At 42.6% G+C, this 20,955-nt stretch overlaps 1 protein-coding gene across 1 annotated transcript in view; it reads right to left on the bottom strand.

Moving 5' to 3' along the window:
• LOC126106741 (sensory neuron membrane protein 1-like) overlaps positions 1–20,955 on the bottom strand; it is a 296,120-nt gene that overhangs the window by 12,772 nt on the left and 262,393 nt on the right. The window contains exon 9 of the mRNA XM_049913116.1: positions 8,683–8,808. Coding sequence (XP_049769073.1) covers positions 8,683–8,808 — 126 coding nt within the window. The remainder of the gene's footprint in view (positions 1–8,682; positions 8,809–20,955) is intronic.

Raw genomic sequence — 20,955 nt, 5'->3', positions numbered from 1 at the left:
GTGACAGCACAGCAAGAAACGTTTTTTTTTCACGTGAAATGTTAAACGGGCCCTCTTGGTTACCGTAGGAAACACTTTCCTAAATGAAATGTTAAAAATACCATCTGTTTGCAAGGATACATACACCAACCCTGGTGTGCTTATGTATCTCCAGAGAATTGCGTATTGTTTAGTTCTTGCGTTTCCACAATACAGACAAGAAGAGTCTCGTACCGGGGTTCCATACAGAAGATCTTTCAGGTGTCCCCACAAATAAAAGTCTAATGGGTTTAGGTCCAGAGAGGAAAAATTGGGTCATCTCTATCAGTGATCAAGTGACCTATGCTGGTTGGAGCTAGTCAGTTGCCCCCGCCCCCCCCCCCCCCCCAGGGGACTGCTTAGCTAAGTGTGACATTACTTCCACTTACTGTCTCAGGCCTCTCCTATACTCATTCCTGTGAGATTCTCTCGACTAACTCTTGGTTTTTGCCGACCCAGACGGTGTTAGGTTTCGGGACCCGTTTTTCTGCTCTCACTAGGTTTGCTAGGACGACTAAAGATGGCAGCCCCACCATACACCTATCCTGACTACAGGTCGCTATCCGTGACAAGGGAAATAAATCATTTACTCTCCACGACCAAGCAAATGAAAACCAGAATACACCAAGACTGCCTTTTCTAAACCAAACTGCATATTTCAGTGTGCTTCCATTTCTGACAAAGAAATTAGAGGCCTTAGAACTTCATCTCCTACTAGGAAAAAATGAAAAAGGAACATCCTAAAGCAATGATTGCACATAAATAAAGTTTTATTCACATCAACGCTATCATCATGAACCCTATAAAGCCCAATACAGGATGAAATATTCCTCTAAAAGTTTCGTAAGTTGCCTTCACCTACGTTGCTCTTCCATTTTTTCCAGTGTCATCCACCCACTTTCCATTTGGTCGTCGCACCTGTCTTTGCGTATCTCTTGGAGTTCAAGAAACTGCCCAGTCTGACGAAACAAATGAAGCGCCCAGAAGAAGACGAGGAAACAAAATGACGATTCACGAGATGAGAGAGTATGTAACGTAATTTTACTTATTTCAGAATAAAGTGAAGTTTACAAAGAACTTGCAAGTATGAGCCCGCTTATTAGGATGACGTTACACCCCATCTGTTCTGGATGCACGCACTGATTTGGTTGGGAGGGCCGTTGCACCCTCCCCAGAGACAAACTCTCCCACAAATGTTTCTGGCCCACAACTGTACTGGATGCTGCTAGACACCATGGATACTGACGCTAGGATGGAGGTGAAGCCTGAGCTGGTCCCACACGTATTATATCAGGGTCAGACCTGGGGATCTCGCTGACCACAGGGGTACCTCATTATGTAGACAGTTGATATGGAAAGGTTTCATATGTGGACGATCATGGCCTGTTGAGAAATGTCACCATAACACTGTAGCATCAGATGTAACACATTGGGTGTAGGGTGACCATGATGTACTGTTACGCCATCAAAGTTCCCTCAATCTCTGCTAGCCATGACTGGAGGTCATACCCAATGACTTCTCACACCATGGCGCCGGGAGTAAAACCTCTACGTCTCTTCAAAAAATTGGAACAATAGGACCTCTCGTCAGCCTACTGCCATATTCCCAAACAGTGGTCCAGTGGTCATCCGTGGCAGTGCAAATAAGTGATTCACGGTTGGACACAATGGAATGCCATTCATCAGCTTTCCTTACTTCCCAGTCACAGAACCATTCCAAACAAAGTATTTTCTGACATCTTGGGTTGTCGGGTGTTCTGCCGGATATCAGCGTCGTACTTGCACGACATTTCGGTCACGTAGCTCGCGGCCATCAGGTGCGACCTGAGACTGCTCCTCGAGTGGACCAGTATTTATGCCTATGGCATTCCCTCTCCACCAACGGCTGCAGGCGCTTCCTCTGTGGTCCGCGCCCATTCCCTGCGACCTGCTGGAGCGTTGCTGCTCCGTTTTCCGTCCGCTGCGGTTCTAGGTGTTCCCTCTGCGGTCCGCGCCCACCAAACCCGCTCCTGGGTGTTTCATCTACGGTCTGGGGTACCAAGCGTTCCCCCTGCTGTCCGCACCCGCTCACCTCACCCGCACCCGCTCCAACAGGTCGTGGTGAGCGGGTGCGGACAGCAGGGGGAACGCTTGGTACCCCAGACCGTAGATGAAACACCCAGGAGCGGGTTTGGTGGGCGCGGACCGCAGAGGGAACACCTAGAACCGCAGCGGACGGAAAACGGAGCAGCAACGCTCCAGCAGGTCGCAGGGAATGGGCGCGGACCACAGAGGAAGCGCCTGCAGCCGTTGGTGGAGAGGGAAGGCCATAGACATAAATACTGGTCCACTCGAGGAGCAGTCTCAGGTCGCACCTGATGAAGGCCACGAGCTACGTGACCGAAATATCGTGCAAGTACGACGTTGATATCCGGCAGAACACCCGACAACCCAAGATGTCATTAGATCACCGGGAAAGCCTGAAGAGTTACATAGTGTTTTCTGTTGCTGTGTTAATGAGAGCCTACACGTGGGAAGGTTATTCGCTTGTCTGGCTGCTGCTGAGCTCCAACCAGTGATCAGGGTTCAGATAGAACGTTACAGTGTGTTCATTACTTGTTTTCAGCTGGCAGCCGCAGATGTGGAGGACTTATGACGTATGTGGTGCACAGTACAACTATCCTCGATTGGATCGGTCAGAGGTGGTCGACCAGAACCTTGACGACGAGTATCCCTGACCTCACGTTTTCAAGCAGTGCAACATGGGACCACTGTCCTATCAGAATGTTCCAAAAATCTGGATATCGCAGAATTTCACCAGGAGACCCACAATGATGCCCGTTTCACACTCTGTCAGGTGCTGATAACGCCGTCTCAAGTGAGTGCGCAGCACCTCCTGGTCCTTCACCGTGATCACCCAATATCCGAAGCTGTTCTTGCCCCTTATATGTCCTACCAGACCTGATAACACTGAGGAACACTAATGGACCCTGGTGGCCAGGCCGCCACTGCGGCCGAGCGGTTCTAGGCGCTTCAGTCTTGAACCGCGCGACCGCTACGGTCACAACGTTCGAATCCTTCCTTGGGCATGGACGTTTGTGATGTCCTTAGGTAGGTTTAAGTACTTCTAAGTTCTAGCTGCTTACAAGAATAATATACAGCAGAATGGATAAGAAAATTGAGAATGCGCTAGGTGACGATCAGTTTGGCTTTAGGAAAAGTAAAGCGACGAGAGAGGCAATTCTGACGTTACGGCTAATAATGGAAGCAAGGCTGAAGAAAAATCAAGACACTTTCATAGGATTTGTCGACCTGGAAAAAGCGTTCGACAATATAAAATGGTGCAAGCTGTTCGAGGTTCTGAAAAAAGTAGGGGTAAGCTATAGGGAGAGATGGGTCATATACAATATGTACAACAACCAAGAGGGAATAATAAGAGTGGACGATCAAGAACGAATGCTCGTATTAAGAAGGGTGTAAGACAAGGCTGTAGCCTTTCGCCCCTACTCTTCAATCTGTACATCGAGGAAGCAATGATGGAAATAAAAGAAAGGTTCAGGAGTGGAATTAAAATACAAGGTGAAAGGATATCAATGATACGATTCGCTGATGACATTGCTATCCTGAGTGAAAGTGAAGAAGAATTAAATGATCTGCTGAACGGAATGAACAGTCTAATGAGTACACAGTATGGTTTGAGAGTAAATCGGAGAAAGACGAAGGTAATGAGAAGTAGTAGAAATGAGAACAGCGAGAAACTTAACATCAGGATTGATGGTCACGAAGTCAATGAAGTTAAGGAATTCTGCTACCTAGGCAGTAAAATAACCAATGACGGACGGAGCAAGGAGGACATCAAAAGCATACTCGCTATGGCAAAAAAGGCATTTCTGGCCAAGAGAAGTCTACTAATATCAAATATCGGCCGTAATTTGAGGAAGAGATTTCTGAGGATGTACGTCTGGAGTACAGCATTGTATGGTAGTGAAACATGGACTGTGGGAAAACCGGAACAGAAGATGAATCGAAGCATTTGAGATGTGGTGCTATAGACGAATGTTGAAAATTAGGTGGACTGATAAGATAAGGAATGAGGAGGTTCTACCCAGAATCGGAGAGGAAAGGAATATGTGGAAAACACTGATAAGGAGAAGGGACAGGATGATAGGACGTCTGCTAAGACATGAGGGAATGACTTCCACGGTACTAGAGGGAGCTGTAGAGGGCAAAAACTGTAGAGGAAGACAGAGATTGGAATACTCAAGCAAATAATTGAGGACGTAGGTTGCAAGTGCTACTCTGAGATGAAGAGGTTAGCACAGGAAAGGAATTCGTGGCGGGCCGCATCAAACCAGTCAGTAGACTGATGACCAAAAGGAAAAAAAAAGAAGTTCTAGGGGACTGATGACTTCAGACGTTAAGTCCCATAGTGCTCATAGCCATTTGAGCCTGGTGGCCATCTACCAGTGCAGAGAATAGCAACTCTAATCGTTTACATACCCGCCGATGGTGTATATGTGTACCACGTTACTCTGAAATTGTACCATGTCTTCTGGTTGTCTCAATTTTTTTTGTCAGGTACCATCTACATGTTTCGCTCAGAAGCATTTCATCTTCATTAAAGTCATATTTAAGTCTGGCAATCCAATCTTGATCCACGATCATTTGGTATGTTTTCTGTTTTAGTCACTGTCAAAATTTGTCCCTCGTCATGTTTCCTCTTGTTTCTTACATTTACGCAACACTATCCCTTAAGCATTCCATGACGTCGAAACATATTTCTACCAGACAGCCGTCGTCTTCTGACCAAAGGCGGTGACGTCACTTTCTCACTGTGTTGTCAACACTCTGCCGCTGAGGACTGACAAATTACAATGTATGTTTGTTGTATACCGATGGTAGGATGAACAACGGACTGCACCTGTAGCCAAAGATGATACCCTCGTATGGCGAGTACTAGAGTCGCCATTAGCTTCTGATGACTGTTCAGGAGGATAATTCAATACCCACATTTTTCCCAGACCGTGCCGTTGTACTTAGGGATTACCTTTCCTGGGATGTGCGACCTTACGTGGTTCTGACGGTCGCTGCATCTCAGTGGGATTGAACACATTTGAACGACTTCCATCTATCATATTTGAATGACATCACTCAAGTATGGCGGCGAACTAGAGTAGCATGAAGTATATAAGAAAAACGATTGTTAATTACAATTTATTTTTGATGACCAGTTATTGATTTTTGATGACCTGTTACGGTAAATAGGAATATAAAAAAAGGGAGGAAGGTCTATCTGTTTAGCAAGATTGATAGAAGGAATATTTCAGACTATCTAACAGATCAAAACGAAAATTTCTGTTCCGACACTGACAATGTTGAGTGTTTATGGAAAAAGTTCAAGGCAATCGTAAAATGTGTTTTAGACAGGTACGTGCCGAGTAAAACGGTGAGGGACGGGAAAAACCCACCGTGGTTAAACAACAAAGTTAGGAAACTACTGCGAAAGCAAAGAGAGCTTCACTTCAAGTTTAAACGCAGCCAAAACCTCTCAGACAAACAGAAGCTAAACGATGTCAAAGTTAGCGTAAGGAGGGCTATGCGTGAAGCGTTCAGTGAATTCGAAAGTAAAATTCTATGTAATGACTTGACAGAAAATCCTAGGAAGTTCTGGTCTTACGTTAAATCAGTAAGTGGCTCGACACAGCATATCCAGACACTCCGGGATGATGATGGCATTGAAACAGAGGATGACACGCGTAAAGCTGAAATACTAAACACCTTTCTCCAAAGCTGTTTCACAGAGGAAGACCGCACTGCAGTTCCTTCTCTAAATCCTCGCACAAACGAAAAAATGGCTGACATCGAAATAAGTATCCAAGGAATAGAAAAGCAACTGGAATCACTCAACAGAGGAAAGTCCACTGGACCTGACGGGATACCAATTCGATTCTACACAGAGTACGCGAAAGAACTTGCCCCCCTTCTAACAGCCGTGTACCGCAAGTCTCTAGAGGAACGGAAGGTTCCAAATGATTGGAAAAGAGCACAGGTAGTCCCAGTCTTCAAGAAGGGTCGTCGAGCAGATGCGCAAAACTATAGACCTATATGTCTGACGTCGATCTGTTGTAGAATTTTAGAACATGTTTTTTGCTCGCGTATCATGTCGTTTTTGGAAACCCAGAATCTACTCTGTAGGAATCAACATGGATTCCGGAAACAGCGATCGTGTGAGACCCAACTCGCTTTATTTGTTCATGAGACCCAGAAAATATTAGATACAGGCTACCAGGTAGATACTATTTTCCTTGACTTCCGGAAGGCGTTCGATACAGTTCCGCACTGTCGCCTGATAAACAAAGTAGGAGCCTACGGAATATCAGACCAGCCGTGTGGCTGGATTGAAGAGTTTTTAGCAAACAGAACACAGCATGTTGTTATCAATGGAGAGACGTCTGCAGACGTTAAGGTAACCTCTGGCGTGCCACAGGGGAGTGTTATGGGACCATTGCTTTTCACAATATATATAAATGACCTAGTAGATAGTGTCGGAAATTTTACGCGGCTTTTCGCGGATGATGCTGTAGTATACAGAGAAGTTGCAGCATTAGAGAATTGCAGCGAAATGCAGGAAGATCTGCAGCGGATAGGCACTTGGTGCAGGTAGTGGCAACTGACCCTTAACATAGACAAATGTAATGTATTGCGAATACATAGAAAGAAGGATCCTTTATTGTATGATTATATGATAGCGGAACAAACACTGGTAGCAGTTACTTCTGTGAAATATCTGGTACCAGGTTGAGATTCATTGGGGGAGTCCTTAGAAAATGTAGTCCATCAACAAAGGAGGTGGCTTACAAAACACTCGTTTGACCTATAATTGAGTATTGCTCATCAGTGTGGGATCCGTACCAGATCGGGTTGACGGAGGAGATAGAGAAGATCCAAAGAAGAGCGGCGCGTTTCGTCACAGGGTTATTTGGTAACCGTGATAGCGTTACGGAGATGTTTAGCAAACTCAAGTGGCAGACTCTGCAAGAGAGGCGCTCTGCATCGCGGTGTAGCTTGCTCGCCAGGTTTCGAGAGGGTGCTTTTCTGGATGAGGTATCGAATATATTGCTTCCCCCTACTTATACCTCCCGAGGAGATCACGGATGCAAAATTAGAGAGATTCGAGCGCGCACGGAGGCTTTCAGACAGTCGTTCTTCCCGCGAACCATACGCGACTGGAACAGAAAAGGAAGGTAATGACAGTGGCACGTAAAGTGCCCTCCGCCACACACCGTTGGGTGGCTTGCGGAGTATAAATGTAGATGTAGATGTAAATCTAAGCTGCCATCATTGGATCTTCTGCAGAAACATATCAATCCATCTTCTTGAGCTTTCTTTCATCTATTATGTGATTATGAGCTTGTACAGTCGGTGCAATATGCATGATATTTTATGTTCATCTTGGTTTACTGTTGACATGCCGATGTGTCATTTTCTTCACGCTCCTGGAGTGACGTGTTGCGACTTGACTCGGAATATTGCACATATGATGGAGAGATATTGAGTTGTATTTGCACCAGATCCGGTGATGACAATTTGTATTAGCCGAAACCGATATCAAATATAAATTATAAATAGCGATCTTGGCTGTTGAAGTTTTTCCATCTATTTTTCATATGTGGCTGTGCTCTCAGTAGGGCTATGTGGTTCCTATGTTGAAAAAAGTCATATGTATCTACGAGTATTATTTGCTCTACCAAATATCTTTCTCTTAACAGGTATCCATTAATTATGCATCAGCGACAGCCTTTCCTCTAGTAACCTCATGTGTCCTTACCATGGTAATTACTTTTCTTGTATGGCACCACAAAAGATGTTTTCAATTCACATTTCTACCTTAATTTTCATCAGCCTAATTTTGTGTGATAACGTCCCTGTGGAGCATTTCTCCAAAAAACCATTTCCTTGGCTGTTTATTCCTGAATGCATTTGCTGAGAACTCATAATTGTGATCCATAGAAGGCACTATTCCGCACAAATGGCCACTATATTTTTCTTTCTTTTTTTCCTGTCGTTTTCCACATTGAGTTACGTCTTGTTATGGATTCTCATAGTCAAACTTTATGGGGCACATGTTTTTGACTTGTACCCACTGTAATCAAAGTGACCCCCAGACATCTGAACTTTTGTACACTTATTACGTGTAGTCTTACTGTGTTGCCAAGTCTTCGTTCAGAACGCCAACCACATTTATTTTTTAGTTTTATGTCCAGACCACTCCTTTTAAATTCCTCAGCATATCTTTCTCTCGGTAGAGGTGTCCACCTATAGAGTCAGTTAATACAAAAGTTATGTAGGTCCGGTACGTGGCATATTTAACTGACACTGGATAACTACGGTCTTTCGCACACGGTTACACTGGCATTCTTCAGGGTCGCAGCACTAGAAAACGTTCATGTTAAGGTTGTTTTAACGTTCCGCGAATACATACGCATATTTTGTATAGTATCGGTGGAAGACGTCTGTTCTAAGGACTTTTCCTACAGGCAAGTGAAACCCAGGGCGTGACTTAATTAGACTCGCACTCTTTGTACATACAACTTTTTCTTGACATTATCAGAAATACAACGTAATTCCTAACTTTTTAGTTACGAATGAGCATGTTCACACCAACCACTGTTTGTCGTGACCTACCTCCTCGACCCAGATGAGTGGCATCAAAGCATAGGGTACGTTGGCCAGTAGGTCTATTTTGTTGATCTTGTGGAGGAACATGTTGAACTGCAGTCTTTTACGGGCCTCCATGGGCGATCCTGTTGTCTGCAACAGAAGAGAACAAACAGATGACATAAGTAATGACATAAGTACACATTCAGTTGTGACCAGACTATTAACCCTTTATCTGACAGTGGTTTACAATTTTGAGTAAAAATTATTTTAATGTTTTTTTGTGAAGATGGGGCTTTCACAATCGAAAGAAGTATTCATGCAAATGTATTTTTATTCATTCTTAAAAATATGTGTTCTCTTTATCAAGCAATCAAGTCCTTCCAGTACCGAAAATGCTTCTTTATTTTTACGTAAATCAATGAAAACTTCGTTCTTTATGTTTTATAAAAGCCTACGAGGGAAACCTCCCTTATTTGTGGTGAGGAAAATGATGACTTCGGAGGTTCACAGTTTTGGTGCAACCTGCCGCACAGTATGTGTCAGCTGGCACAAAACACTGAGCTAAAAACGCGAGCATAGTCAATGGATGACCGAGTAACAATACTAGTTGAAATGCATTACAACTCTCAGTGCTCGTACAATGTCTTTTGTTTCTTCTTCTTTTTTTTTTCAAGAGTCAGGCATCTGCCTATTATTCTCTACAGTTCAGTGACTCTACAGTCTGTGATAAGTTTCTATTCGATCTCTTCACTTCCTTCTTGGTTTACCTACTGACCTTTTCCCTATTGGTTAAGAATGTGATTATTTTGGGCATTGTATATTCACAGATTCCCGTGGCATCATCTCTTCATTTATTTGTATACTCTTTAACCTGTTCATTTACGCTTTTAAGCACTATTTCTCGTCTGGTTGTTGTATTTCTTATCATATCATACAGTCTACATCCAGCTACTGTTCTTAAACACTTCATTTCCGCAGTTTAGATTTTTAGATGAAGACTCACTGCCATAAAGTCGACATGATATTACCATTGTTCTGTAAAGCTTTAGCAGGATTCCTTTCATCACATTTTTACTCATCTACTTTTGCTATGCCTTTTTCGTTTGTCAAGGAGATTACACCTATAAAGAATTTAAATACATTCACTCACTCTCTTTTTTGGTCATTTATTGTAATTCTGGTTCGGACCGGGGCTTGACTATTAAAAATCGTGACTTTTGCTTTTGTGTCGAGGCTGTTAAGTTACAGTTAGTTGTATGTAATTTATCAATGTCTTTTTTAACGGTCTCCTCACTATCAGAAATAAAAGTGAAGAAAGGTTTTGACAATGTCGTCTGGAATACGGTCTTTCAAATTCGGAAGAGAACAGGGGTAAAATGCAGGGAGTGAAAGGTTATATACACACATTATACAGAAACCAGACGACAGTTATAAGTGTCGACGGAAATGAAATGGAAGCAGTGGTTGAGAAGGGAGAAAGACAGGGCTGTAGCCTATCCCCGATGTTATTCAACTCGCACATTGAGCAAACAATAAAGGAAAACAAAGAAGAACTTGGAGAAGGATTTTAGGTACAGGGAGAAGAAATAAATATTTTGAGGTTTACAGTAGGCACAGTAATTTTCTCAGATACAGCAAAGGACTTGGGAGAGCAGCTGAACAGAATGGGCATTGTCTTGCAAGGGGGATATGAGATGGAAACTAACAAAGGCAAATCAAGTGTAATGGATTGTAGAGGAATTAAATTAGGTGGTAGTGAGAGAATTAGATTAGGAAACGAGACATTAAATTTAGTAGATGAATTGTGATATTTGGGCAGCATAATAAATGATGATGGCCGAAGTAGAGAGGATGTAAAATGCAGACTGGCAATGGCAAGAAAAGCTTGGAAGTCTTTTCTGAGTGTGTTTGGAGTGTAGCCTTGTGTGGAAGTGCAACATGGACGATAAACAGTTCATGGAAGACGACAATTGAAGCATTTGAAATGTGGTGCTGCAGAAGAATGCTGAAGATTACGAGGGGTGTTTGAAAAGCCCATGCAGAAGTAAAAACTACTTACGTGTTAGGGGTAAACCTTTTTTATTTTACGAGATAGTCTGCTTTTAGACTTATACACTTCGTCCAACGCTGTTCTAATTTGTTGATCCCTTCCGAATAATAGGAATTGTCGAAGTCTGCAAAACAGCTCCTCGTTTGAATAAAATCTTTGTCCCGCCAGCCATTTATTCAAATTGGGGAACAAATAGTAGTCCTAGGGAGCCAAGTCTGGAGAATAGGGGGGATGTGGAACGAGTTGGAATCCTATTTCCATTAATTTATTGACCACGACTGCTGAGGTGTGTGCTGGTGCACTGTCGTGATGGAAAAAGGACTTTCTGAGGTGCAATCGACGGCATTTTTCTTGCAGCTCGGCTTTTAAACGGTCCAATAACGATAAATAATATGCACCTGTAATAGTTTTACCCTTTTCCAGACAGTCGATGAGGATTATCCCTTGCGAATCCCAAAAGACAGTCGCCATAACCTTTCCGGCCGAAGGAATGGTCTTCGCCTTTTTTGGTGCTGATTCTCCCTTGGTAACCCATTGTTTAGATTGTTGTTTAGTCTCATTAGTATAGTAATGTATCCATGTATCATCGACAGTGACGAAACGACGCGTAAAGTCCTTCGGATTCTTTCTGAACAGCTGTAAACCATCCTTGCAACACTTCACACGATTCCGTTTTTGGTCAAGCGTGGGCAATCGTGGAACCAACCTTGCGGATAGCTTTCTCATGTCCAAATGTTTATGCAAAATATTATCTCAGTTCAATCGAGATGCCGACAGCACTAGCTGTATCACGCGCCTTAACTCTTCTGTCATCCTATCACCATATCATGGATTTTATCAATGATTTCTGGAGTCGTAACCTCCGCAGGGCACCCAGAACGTTCAGCATCACTTGTGCCCATATGGCCACTCTGAAAATTTTGAAACTACTTATAAACTGTTCTAATTGTAGGTGCAGAGTAACCGTAATGTTTATCAAGCTTCTCTTTAGTCTCCTGAGGCGTTTTGCCTTCCATAGAGTAATGTTTAATCACCACACGAAATTCTTTTTCGTCCATTTCTTGACAGTCACTCGACTCCTGAATTCACACGAATGTCAAACACAAAGAAATAGACCAGTGTGGCTGAAACTTGGTGTGCGTTCTTTCCAAAGATGCTACTAACTAAATATGACGTCGATACGCGCCGGTGGTGCCATTTCTCGGACTTTGCACGGAATTTTTAGATGGGTAGGTCATTAACCATTGAGAAGGTACTGCATTAAACTGGGGCACAACTTGCAGTACAACTTAACTGAAAAAGGGATGCGTTGACAGGACACATTCCGACATATCAAGGGAATGATAGTTTAGTAATGGAGGAATGTGAGTGTGTGTGTGTGTGTGTGGAGGGGGGAGATAAAAATTGTAGAGGCGGACCGAGAATGAATACAGTAGCTTGTTCGGAAGGATGTAGATTGCTGTAGTTATTCGGAGAAAGAGAGGCTTATATAGGACAGAGTAGCGTGGGAAACTGCATCAAACCAGCCTTCGAACTGATGATCACAGCAACAACACCAACAATCAGGAAAGCCTGTTATCAGGAAATTTCGTTACTTAATGTTAAAGGTGTGAAATTCTATTTCTATTAGCCAATGTTTCGACCTGTCATCAAAACAGATATTAAAAACAATCTGAGACAAACCACATTCTTGTCTAAGGCAAGATTTATTGTTATTATTAAGCAATTTTTGCAGCAATGGTAATTTTTGGGTGTTGCAACATTTGTCGGGTTATCCTTACTAATGACGTGTTTTAATTATGCCCAACATTTACTGACGGAACCGATTATTATCTGTAGTGAAATATTATTTTTGGTCGAGGATACACTGTATGAACCAAGCCCACGAAACCGAATGAGAAAACACTATAGCATTTGGTTTTACACTGTTTTTAGAAACAGATTGTGGAAGTAACTACATCCTCACAACTGATAAGGGGGTTCAAATGCCTCAATTCAGCTAGTATCTTACATATGACGATATCTTAATATGAATTAAGTAAAACATCAATCGCGTTTTAAAAGCAAAGGATAATGAAAATGAGATTCCAGATTAAGATTCCACCGATCAACTGTTATCGTTCGATGTTCGTAACAACGGTATTCTTCAATTCCATTTTCAATTTCGGAACATAAAGGTAATTTTTACGTTTCTGGCACTGCCTTTTGCCGTCAACATATTGATTTGATAAACATATTTTGTATGGATAAGTGAATTATGCAAAAATTAACAGCATGTTAACTAATAATTGAGCTAAGATTCATTCACTCTGACTTATAGGTCGCTTCACGTTCGAACAATAGACATTAGGCGAAATAAAAGCTGTTGATGCGAAGGTTGGCAGTGCGTATCAACGACAGTCAGATACACTACGGGTGCGTACAGAGCCGGCGCGTGTCTTCGAGTGACACAGATTTTATGTTAGCAGCACTGACTTCGGCCATATTCAAATTCTGACAAGAGTATCCGGAGCCATCGTCTGCCTTGTTCTGTAACGGTAAATAAACCAACGCACGAAGTTTATCTTTCTTGTTATTAATTATTGACATGGCTCTTTAAAGAGCACACACAAGTATTTATTACATTTAATCTTCTTATAACTGTGGGTGCACTGTTTGTCTGTCGTCCATGCATTTTTGAAATTATGGTGGAATATATTGATTTCTTTCGTATATCGATGCTATCGCCTATTTTTGCCTACTCATTAAAACACGAACACGCAAATTTTATAATTATTACTGGCGAACCCGGCAATGCTTCGCAGTTGCTGAATGTGTTTGGGAATTTCATATACGTCCCAATTTCGTTCTCTCCCTCTCTGTATATATCTCCATAGCCTTTCTCTTTGGCCATCTCATCTTCCCCCACCACCCTGTCCATCACCTTTCGCTCCAGCTCTCTGCCCATCTCCTCCTTGCCTCTCTCTTCCTCCATTTTCTCCCCCTCTCTTCCCCTTGTCTGTCGAAATACTCTTCCATATCTAATTTGGAGCTTTGTTTATTGTTATTGCAAATTCAGATTCCACTGTAGTATTCTCATAATAAGATATATGTCATAAATATGACATTTCTGATTTCTGTGAAAGCTGCCTGCGAAATCAAAACAGCACATTGTTGTGTATACAGTCACGTATTTAAACATATTTATAATGAGAAAGAGTATGTATGGGAGAGACAATATTTCTAGTTGTTTAGATGCTCTGCTATCATAGTCAAATCTGAATCCGAGAAAAGAAACAAAATCGCTCATCGGCAGACCAGAGCACAGAATTTTATTTCTTGTAGTCGCTTTTGTTGTTTAAAAAATATATGTAGCCTATGTCCATGGAACTGTATAAGATGTTGGTCAAGTAATTCTCGAAATTTAAGGAAACAACTTTTTCCCTTCATATTTGAAATAAATCGGCCAAATACTTTAACGACATTTTCAGTAATAACGTTTCTTCTCTCTACATTAAAAGTTCATTTATAGATTAAAAGATGGCGCTCTAGTAGGTATATAAATACACGCGTGCATGCGGATGCAACGTTGTGCGAAAATTGCAAAGCACTCGGTGAAGAACTTTATGAGATTTAAGATTCTCATAGACGAATATTTACATTTTTTAAATTCATTTACAATTTCATTGACTTATACTATCACCAAAGTGCTTGCCGGAAATAAAGTCCTGCGAAAGCATACTGGTACCACTCGGTGGTCAAGAGCGGCAATGCTCTGCATTGAGATTAGCGTATAGCAGACTAGAAGAGTGAGCTCATGTGTGCCTTTCAACAAACATACCAGCAACCTCGACACCCATCTAAAGACAATCGTACGAGCAGCGGCTCAGAAGAAAAAGGCAACTGAATTCTCGGTAGCAGTTTTTAAAAAAGTGAGCTTGTTCTTGATCTATTCAAATTATTCTTTCGAAACTGGCGTACAAGACGTTATTTATGTATACTGAACTTTTCTAAAACTTTTAACCTTAAACTGATTTAATTGAGCAGTACATTATACGACTTTTAATTCTTTTTTTTACGGAGAAGTAATACATACTTCTAATTTTTATACTTTATACTGTATTCTCTCCTGTCGTGTTTCATGAATAAAAGTTACTTGGTTTTGTACGTTAAGGCTATTGGGTTTGCTTATATCCTTTTTTTAAAACACGTTTCTAGACATGGCCTTGATAAACCGGCATATTTGATCGGCACTGACACATGACCGAGCTTGTCGGATTATCAAGGTCCTACTGAAGAGGTTGGCGCAGTGCAAGAGGTCGTGGCGGGATATAGCAGAACAGTCAGGAAACTGATGTTCAAAAATATGTAAATAAAAGTTTGCATATACGCTTTAAGTAATTGACACGGGTGCGGTCTAGTGAATGTCAGTTTCTTCTTAATTGCAACCGATAACTGACCTGATTTCTTTCTCATTGAGATACTGCCACTTTCTAACTACAAACTTAACTACATTCCACACTTTCATTTGTTACCTTTCACTGCCTGTCTCTTGTGTTTAGTTTAATAAGCACCACTTTCGATTGTGAGTTGCTAGCGGACAGCGATTGTAAACCCACTACTTAATGCTCTGAAACAAAATCAGGAGAAGAACAAACGAAGTGGCCGTAACAGAAGCATTAATGCTCTCTCTGTAGCGAAAGGATTTTGTTGCGGAAGTCGTAAGTTATACCTCCGTAATTTTGATTCAAACTATTAGAATTTCTTGTGAGAAAACATACCGAGCAATAAAGGTGTAATAACACGGTGCACAACAGAGAGGAGAAACAATACACAGCGAATGTTCCATAAGGTCTATAGCGTAGTATCAGTCAGAAAGCAATAAATTTCTAGGGAGAGTCAAGACCCGCTGCTGTGTGACATTAATTTTCATTTTTTTACGTTCACTACAGATCTGTTTCTGCTAAATTGCCATTACCGAGTGACGTACACACCGATGAACCATTCGTGGTCTCGCGGTAGCGTTCTCGCTTCCCGAGCACGGGGTCCCGGGTTCGATTCCCGGCGGGGTCAGGGATTTTCACCTGCCTCGAGATGACTGGGTGTTTGTGTTGTCCTCATCATTTCATCATCATCCAGGAAAGTGGTGAAATTGGACTGAGCAAAGATTGGGTAATCGTACGGGCGCTGATAACCACGCAGTTGAGCGCCCCACAAACCAAACATCATCATCATCATCATCCCGATGAACCAAAACATTATGACTCCCGGCTTAACAGTTTGTATGTGCGTCTTTGGAATGAAAGACATCACTGATTCTACGTATCTCGGAAGCGACAGTCGCATTCGATATCTACATTCGACCATAGATACTAGTACACTGGCCTTGCTGTGCAGAAGCTATAGGGCTGGTGTGGCTCCAACATAAACCACGTGACTGTTGGCGAAACGTGGCGGGATTTCAAATCAGCGGTCTGCCATCCTGTGTTTGTATCGTATTTTACCCACATTTCTCAATTGACTGCCAAAGGCTTCCAACAAAAATTACTTTTTTATTTGCGAAAAATTATGTCAGAACTACATTTGACCTGGATTTGTTCACAGTACCATTTATAAAATCTAAAAAATATATCGAAGGCCCCTCTGGTGGACAGCAGGACTAAATTACTATAAACTATCAGTTAAAGTAAAATGTCGTAAAAATTCTTTTAAACAGTAAGAGTAGGCTCGTGTCAAAACTTTAAATATTGGATTCGCCACGTTTTGAGCTCTCTACGCAAAGGTCGTGGTTCAAAGGACTAAGCGCTATGGGACTTAACAACTGAGGTCAGCAGTCCGCTAGAACTTAGAACTACTTAAACGTAATGAATGTAAGGACATCACACACATCCATGCCCGAGGCAGGATTCGAGCCTGCGACCGTAGCAGCAGCGCGGTTCCGGGCTGAAGCGCCTAGAACCGCTCAGCCACAGGGGCCGCTGATTTGCGTACGCTGTGATGGCGCCCGATAGCGCCCATACAATTTACATCAGGCGAATTCGATCGCCAAGAGATCAACGTGAGTTCACTATTTTTTTTTTTTTTGTCATCAGTCTACTGACTGGTTTGATGCGGCCCGCCACGAATTCCTTTCCTGTGCTAACCTCTTCATCTCAGAGTAGCACTTGCAACCTACGTCCTCACTTATTTGCTTGACGTAATCCAATCTCTGTCTTCCTCTACAGTTTTTGCCCTCTACAGCTCCCTCTAGTGCCATGGAAGTCATTCCCTCATGTCTTAGCAGATGTCCTATCATCCTGTCACTTCTCCTTATCAGTGTTTTCCACATATTCCTTTCCTCTCCGATTCTGCGTAGAACCTCCTCGTTGCTTACCTGACCAGTCCACCTCATTTTCAACATTCGTCTATAGCACCACATCTCAAATGCTTCGATTCTCTTCTATTTCGGTTTTCCCACAGTCCATGTTTCACTACCATACAATGCTGTACTCCAGACGTACATCCTCAGAAATTTCTTCCTCAAATTAAGGCCAGTATTTGATATTAGTAGACTTCTCTTGGCCAGAAATGCCTTTTTTGCCATAGCGAGTCTGCTTTTGATGTCCTCCTTCCTCCGTCCGTCATTGGTTATTTTACTGCCTAGGTAGCAGAATTCCTTAACTTCATTGACTTCGTGACCATCAATCCTGATGTTAAGTTTCTCGCTGTTCTCATTTCTACTACTTCTCATTACCTTCGTCTTTCTACGATTTACTCTCAAACCATACTGTGTACTCATTAGACTGTTCATTTAGTTCAGCAGATCATTTAATTCTTCTTCACTTTCACTCTGGATAGCAATGTCATCAGCGAATCGTATCATTGATATCCTTTCACCTTGTATTTTAATTCCACTCCTGAACCTTTCTTTTATTTCCATCATTGCTTCCTCGATGTACAGATTGAAGAGTAGGGGCGAAAGGCTACAGCCTTGTCTTACACCCTTCTTAATACGAGCACTTCGTTCTTGATCGTCCACTCTTATTATTCCCTCTTGGTTGTTTTACATATTGTATATGACCCGTCTCTCCCTATAGCTTACCTCTACTTTTTTCAGAATCTCGAACAGCTTGCACCATTTTATATTGTCGAACGCTTTTTCTAGGTCGACAAATCCTATGAAAGTGTCTTAATTTTTCTTTAGCCTTGCTTCCATTATTACCCGTAACGTCAGAATTGCCCCTAAAGCCAAACTGATCGTCACCTAGCGCATTCTCAATTTTCGTTTCCATTCTTCTGTATATTATTCTTGTAAGCAGCTTCGATGCATGAGCTGTTAAGCTGATTGTGCGATAATCCTCGCAATTGTCAGCTCTTGCCGTCTTCGGAATTGTGTGGATGATGCTTTTTGGAAAGTCACATGTTATATCGCCAGACTCATATATGCTACACACCAACGTGAATAGTCGTTTTGTTGCCACTTCCCCCAATGATTTTAGAAATTCTGATGGAACGTTATCTATCCCTTCTGCCTTATTTGACCGTAAGTCCTCCAAAGCTCTTTGAAATTTCGATTCTAATACTGGATCCCCTATCTCTTCTAAATCGACTCCTGTTTCTTCTTCTATCACATCAGACAAATCTTCACCCTCATATAGGCTTTCAATGTATTATTTCCACCTATCTGCTCTCTCCTCTGCATTAAACAGTGGAATTCCCGTTGCACTCCTAATGTTACCACCGTTGCTTTTAATGTCACCGAAGGTTGTTTGGACTTTCCTGTATGCTGAGTCTGTCCATCCGACAATCATATCTTTTTCTATGTCTTCACATTTTTCCTGCAGCCATTTCGTCTTAGCTTCCCTGCACTTCTTATTTATTGCATTCCTCAGCGACTTGTATTTCTGTATTCCTGATTTTCCCAGAACATGTTTGTACTTCCTCCTTTCATCAGTTAACTGAAGTGTTTCCTCTGTTGCCCATGGTTTCTTCGCAGCTACCTTCTTTGTACCTATGTTTTCCTTCCCAACTTCTGTGATGGCTCTTTTTAGAGATGTCCATTCCTCTTCAACTGTACTGCCTACTGCGCTATTCTTTATTGCTGCATCTATAGCGTTAGAGAACTTCAAACGTATCTCGTCATTCCTTAGTACTTCCGTATCCCACTTCTTTGCGTATTGATTCTTCCTGACTGATGTCTTGAACTTCAGCCTACTCTTCATCACTACTATATTGTGATCCGAGACTATATCTGCTCCTGGGTACGCCTTACAATCCAGTATCTGATTTCGGAATCTCTGCCTGACCATGATGTAATCTAATTGAAATCTTCCCTTCTCCAAGTATACCTCCCCCTCTTGTGATTCTTGAACAGGGTATTCGCTATTACTAGCTGAAACTTGTTACAGAACTCAATTAGTCTTTCTCCTCTTTTATTCCTTGTCCCAATCCCATATTCTCCTGTAACCTTTTCTTCTACTCCTTCCCCTACAACTGCATTCCAGTTGCCCATGACTATTAGATTTTCGTCATCCTTTTCATACTGAATTACCCTTTCAATATCCTCATACACTTTCTCTATCTGTTCATCTTCAGCTTGCGACGTCGGCATGTATACCTGAACTATCGTTGTCGGTGTTGGTGTGCTGTCTATTCTGATTAGAACAACCCGGTCACTTAACTGTAACACACCCTCTGCCCTACCTTCCTATTCATAACGAGTCCTACACCTGTTATACCATTTTCTGCTGCTGTTGATATTAGCCGATACTCATCTGACCAGAAATCCTTGTCTTCCTTCCACTTCACTTCACTGACACCTACTATATCTAGATTGAGCCTTTGCATTTCCCTTTTCAGATTTTCTAGTTTCCCTACCACGTTCAAGCTTCTGACATTCCACGCCCCAACTCGTAGAACGTTATCCTTTCGTAGATTATTCAATCTTTTTCTCATGGTAACCTCCCCCTTGGCAGTCCCCTCCCGGAGATCCGAATGGGGGACTATTCCGGAATCTTTTGCCAATGGAGAGATCATCATGACACTTCTTCAATTACAGGCCACATGTCCTGTGGATACACGTGACGTGTCTTTAATGCAGTGGTTTCCATTGCCTTCTGCATCCTCATGTCGTTGATCATAGCTGATTCTTCCGCCTTTAGGGGCAATTTCCCACCCCTAGGACAAGAGAGTGCCCTGAACCTCTATCCGCTCCTCCGCCCTCTTTGACAAGGCCGTTGGCAGAATGAGGCTGACTTCTTATGCCGGAAGTCTTCGGCCGCCAATGCTGATTATTTATCAAAATTTAGGCAGTGGCGGGGATCGAACCCGGGACCGAAGACGTTTTGATTATGAATCAAAGACGCTACCCCTAGACCACGCTCCTCAAATCACTGTAGTACGGTCCTGGTCCCAAGACACGGACAATTAAAATGCTAAAAAGTGACATCGCCGTAGGGGAAGACATCGAGCGCGAAAGGATGCAGATGGTCGGAGCTTTCAGCGTGTCTTTGGTTAGTACCTTTGGTCCCATGCAAGCGCAGGAGAATGTCTCCCATAGCGCAATACAGCCCGTGGCGCGCTGCATGTTTCCAGTCGCCGATCACCTTGATGACGGCGTTTGTGGAGACGACCATCGACATAGTGTTGCAAAAATGTAGTTCACCAAGAAGAGCCGACACGTTCCCACTGATCGACGGTCGAATACCGATGGTACCGTGCTCACTGCTGTCATAATTGATGATGTCGTTGGGCCGACATGGGAGCACGTAGGAGTGGTCTGCTGCGGAGATTCATGTTCAACAGTGTAAGTTGAACGGTATGCTGCGAAACACTTGTGCGCGCACCAGCACTGTGCTCTTTCGGCAGAGACGCCACAGATCACCATCTGTTCTTCATTACAAAGACGCCTCCGAACCCGATGTTCTGCGAAAATTCGTGCACGTCCAACCACTTAGCTCCTAGTTGTAGTTTCACAGTCCTACCTCTCTCCGTAGATGCTCACGACAGTAGCACGTGAACATTCGACCAGATTCGACGTATTCGAGATACTCGTTCACAGGCTTTCGGCAACAATAATCTTCTCTTTGTCACAGTGGCTTATCTCTAAGGATTTCCTCAATTGCAGCCCATATCTTCGCTAGGGTGATCCCCCGTCCGTGTATCCTCCGCTTACATACTTTTGTTACCGCGCCACATGCCAGCAACGCCACGGGGCGCCATCTTCTGACTGCCGTATATTTGTTGAATTAAGGTAGTAATTAATTTCACGCGTCACATTACAGTCACAA

Source organism: Schistocerca cancellata, chromosome 10 (genome assembly GCF_023864275.1).
Source record: "Schistocerca cancellata isolate TAMUIC-IGC-003103 chromosome 10, iqSchCanc2.1, whole genome shotgun sequence".
NCBI classification, from domain to species: Eukaryota; Metazoa; Arthropoda; class Insecta; order Orthoptera; family Acrididae; genus Schistocerca; species Schistocerca cancellata.
This window is presented reverse-complemented; position numbering and strand designations above follow the sequence as displayed.